This window comes from Crocuta crocuta, unplaced genomic scaffold (genome assembly GCF_008692635.1).
Source record: "Crocuta crocuta isolate KB4526 unplaced genomic scaffold, BGI_CrCroc_1.0 scaffold115, whole genome shotgun sequence".
Lineage (NCBI taxonomy): Eukaryota > Metazoa > Chordata > Mammalia > Carnivora > Hyaenidae > Crocuta > Crocuta crocuta.
The window spans coordinates 6983352-6987690 of NW_027530575.1; the positions used below are offsets into that span (position 1 = coordinate 6983352).

The 4339-nt window shown below is 58.6% G+C and overlaps 1 protein-coding gene across 1 annotated transcript in view; it reads left to right on the plus strand.

Moving 5' to 3' along the window:
- ZNF653 (zinc finger protein 653) overlaps positions 1-4339 on the plus strand; it is a 15616-nt gene that overhangs the window by 8404 nt on the left and 2873 nt on the right. Inside the window, exon 5 of the mRNA XM_077767966.1 lies at positions 3729-4339. This exon is cut by the window's right edge and continues 1 nt beyond it. Coding sequence (XP_077624092.1) covers positions 3729-4339 — 611 coding nt within the window. The remainder of the gene's footprint in view (positions 1-3728) is intronic.

Below are 4339 nucleotides of genomic sequence, written 5' to 3' on the forward strand. Positions count from 1 at the left end.
CGTCTCTCACTGTCCCTGCCCCTCTCCTGCCATTCCCTGTGGGTCACGTGTCCGGAGCTGACAGCGGGACGGGGAGGGACTCGGTTACCAAGGCCCAGTTGGCCCTGGTGGGTGGTGAGGAGCTGCCTGGCCGCCTCAGGGGCTCGGCCTCAGCCGTGAGCAGCAGCACGGGGCTCACCGCCAGGTGTCCTGCGGGGCCGGAGGGTGAGGTCAGTCACCAGGCCCGAGCCCGCGCTGGCAGGAGGCTCGGAGCAGGTGGCGGCCCAGCTGGCCGAGGGGAAGCCGTGGGCGAGCGGTGTTCCGGGTGGGCGCCCCGGCCAACGGCTGGCCCGTGTGGGTCCTCCAGACCCGCGGCCGTCGTCTCCCACTCCGGGGCCCGCGCCGCACCGCGCTCAGTCCTCCCTACAGCTCTTTGTTAGCCCCACGTGGCAGTTGAGGCCACCAAGGCCCTGGGATTAGCGTGATGGGGCCGCCGGGCCGGGGGTGGCACCCAGAGGGCCTCCCCCTTGGGCCCCCACACAACTCTGACGCCGGGGGCTGGCAGGTCTGGCTCTCAGGAATGAGCGCGGGGAGCCTTGGCCCGGTCTGCCATGGCTGTGGGGGAGGGGGGCGCGGGGAGGGAGGGGGCTGTGTCCCCCATCCCAGCCCTGTTCCCCCTGCAGGACGCTTATCGGCCCCCTGCCTGGGGCGACGCTGCCACTTCTCAGTAAGAGGACCTTCTGCCAGGACTTCGAGAAGCCAGGGGGTCCCCGGCCATTTCTGTGATGAAGGTCGTGAGCAGCAGGACAGAGGTCCAGGCTGGCCTTCACAGCTGGGCACCACAGCTGGGCACACACCCTGGCCGAGTCCCCAACTTACTGGGTGACTGCCCCTTGCTTTAGGGCGGGGCCAGGGAGCTCAGCTCACTCTGCAGACTACAGGGTGTTGCAAGGAGGGGCTACCCCCCTACCCCACCACTGTGAGTCGGGGACGGTCCTTGTGATAAGAATGATCAGACAAACATTGATAGGGTGCTTACTCTGAGCCTGGGACTGTCCTAGGCCCTTTACACTTATTTACTCATTAAATACCCCCAGACACCCCCAGGAGTAGGTGCCAAGTTATCCCCAGGCCCAGAGAGGTTACATAAGGCCCCGACAGTCACTCAGCTGCAGGGGTGGGCACCAAGATCCCACCCCCGGAGCCTGGCTCCAGAGCCCACATGCCCTGTATGATGCCCTGGGGGTGTAGGCCACGTGGTTCCCGGACCTGTGTAACTCCAGGCTCAGCTACTCACTTTCTCTCTCTCTCTCTCTCTCTCTCTCTCTTTTTTTTAAATAATGTTATTTTATTTTTTAAAAAATTTTAATGTTTTATTTATTTCTGAGAGAGAGAGAGAAACAGCNAGCACAGGAGCCCAATGTGGTGCTTGAACCCACGAAGCCGTGAGCTCATGACCTGAGCTGAAACCAAGAGTTGGATGCTTAACTGACTGAGCTGCCCAGACATCCAACAGTCAAAAGCTGTTGAATTTTTCTGTCCCCAGTCTCTCCCTGTGTGTGGGCTTTAGGATGAAATATCTGGATGAGATGTTGGTCTCCTTGGCCTTCATCACAGTGTCGGTCTGAGATTCATTCATCTCTACAAACATGTGCCTAGTGTGTGCTAGGTGGCCTCTGGGCACAGGGACCCCGGTGCTGGTGGAGCTTCCGGTCTAGAGGGGAAGCAGACAATAAACAAGACAAACAATTAAAACTTTAGAGTACAATGGGGGCGCCTGGGTGGCTCAGTCGGTTAAGCATCTGACTTAGGCTCAAGTCATGATCTCACGGTTTGTGGGTTCGAGTCCCGTGTCAGAGTCCTGCTTCAGATTTTGTGTCTTCCTCTCTCTCTGCCTCTCCCTGGGTTGTACTCTCTCTCTCAAAAATAAATGTGAAAAAAATTTTTAATAAAAAAATAAAATCTAGAGTACAGTAGAAGGAAGTATTTTGGGGAAAAATAAAAGAGAGAAAAAATGCTATTTGCGACAAGGCAGTCAGAGGCCTCCCTGAATAAATACCATTTTCTTAAAGGATCTGATGGAGGGGGAGGAGGGGGAGCCCACGCAGGTGTCTGAGAGAAGAGTGTTCAGGCAGAGCAAACAGCAAATGCAAAGGCCCTGAGGCAGGAACCTGCCTAGGGTCCCTAAATACATGAATATCATGGCAGCAGGTTTTGCTGACAGACTAGAAGTGAGTGTGAGAGAAAGAGCGGTCAGGGGCAGCCCTAACGTTGTGGCCTGACCCCCCGGGAAGGACAGAGCCATTCCCTGAAACGGGGATGTCTGGGCGGGGGGTTGGGCTTTTTCTGAGGGAAGAGTCAGAGCCCAGAATTGCTGAGTGGACTCCGAGATGCCTGCCCACTGGGGGGGCAGCAGAACAGGCAGCGGGATGGCAGAGCCCCCGCCCCCATAGGAGGTCCAGGGGGCATCCGTCCCCACGGAGGCATCGGGGCATGGGTGGCGGCAGTATAATAAAAATAGATATTTGGTCTTTGTCCCCGGCTCCTGGCACAGAGCTCCTACAGCCCTTGAAATTGCCTGAGTGATGGGAATGTTCTTCATTGTTCACGAGGAGCCCCTTTGGAACACACCTGAGTCTATGCTAATGAGGTGACTCAGGCAGGGTCCCCTAGAGGGCGGCAGGATGGGGGCAGGTCACCAGAAAGACCAAACACATGACTAGAGGGGGGACTCCCTCAGCCCCACCCCTGACTCCCAGGGTGCAGACTGGGGCTGGAGACTGGGTTACAAACACTGTTGAGTGACAGGGTCCAGGGAGCTTGTGGGCTGTAAACACCTCGAGGTGCTAGGAGGGTGGCGTGTCCATGGAGGGCATGACAGCTCCTACCCCAGCAGCCCCCGCACCTCACCCCACGCTCCTCTTCCATCTGACTATTGCTGCGTCGCATCTTCTGTGATAAAACTGTAGTCGTCAGTTGGGGCGCTTGGGCGGCTCAGTCAGTTAAGCATCCAATTCATTTCGGCTCAGGTCATGATCTCATGGTAGTGAGATCGAGCCCCTCCTCGGGTTCTGCACTGAGCATGGAGCCTGCTCAAGATTCTCTCTCTCCCTCGTCCTCTGCTGCTGCCCTATTCATGCACACACTCTCTTTCTTAAAAAACAAACAAAAACAAAAAACAAAAAAACTATAGTCAATAAGTAAAGCATTTTCCTGAGTTCTGAGTCGTTCTAGCAAATTGTCAAACCTGAAGAGGCCATCGTAGAAACCCACAGTTTATGGACAGAATTACAATGGCCTTTGACTTGCAGCCGGCAGCTGAAGTGGGGCCAGGCAGTCTTGTGGGTCCTGAACCCTAACCCCATGGGATCCGATACTCTCTCCAAGTAGTGTCAGAACTGCATCGAATTGTTGGACACCCAGCTGGTGTCAGAATGAGGGCAGTATTTAACACCATCAGGCTGCCTGCAACCCTGGGGTGAGTGGAGCACTGAACCTTCCAGGCCTATAGGAGCCACAGAGGCTAAGCAGCAGCCACCAGGGAGGGGCCAGGAAACCAGAATTCTGATCTAGAGGCCAAGGGAGGAGTGTGTCTCTGAGGAGGAGAGGTGGGGGGAGGGGCTGAGAAATGACCAATGTTTGTGGCACCGAGGGGGTTACCGTGCCCAGCCCCTAGTAAGCACTCAACGTATGCCTCTGCTGCTGCCACTCTTGCTACCGTAACTGTCCCCTTTCCTCTGTTACCACAGTGGGCAATGGCCTGGCGGCCGGCAGCTCCGACTCTTCTAGCTCAGGCTCTGGTTCTGACTCTGAGGAGCCCCCCGAAGGCCCGCCGGCCAAGGTGGCGGCGGCAGCGGCGGCGGCAGTGACGCCCTCCAGCCCGGCAGGCAGCAGTGGGCTCATCACTCAGGAAGGCGTCCACATCCCCTTCGACGTCCACCACGTGGAGAGCCTGGCGGAGCAGGGCACCCCGCTCTGCCCCAACGCGGCAGGCAGTGGGCCCGAAGCCCTGGAGACGGTGGTGTGTGTGCCGGTGCCCGTGCAAGTGGGCCCGGGCCCCGGCACCCTCTTTGAGAACATGCCCCAGGAGGCGCTGGGCGAGGTGGTGGCCAGCTGCCCCATGCCAGGCATGGTGCCCGGCTCGCAGGTGATCATCATCGCAGGCCCCGGCTATGATGCCCTCACGGCCGAGGGCATCCACCTCAACGTGGCAGCAGGCAGCGGTGCCCCTGGTGGGGGCCTGGGTGACGAAGTGCCCTGTGCCATGATGGAGGGCGTAGCAGCCTACACCCAGACGGAGCCCGAGGGCAGCCAGCCCGGCACCACGGACCCTGCCGCCATGGCGGGCATCGAGACCAAG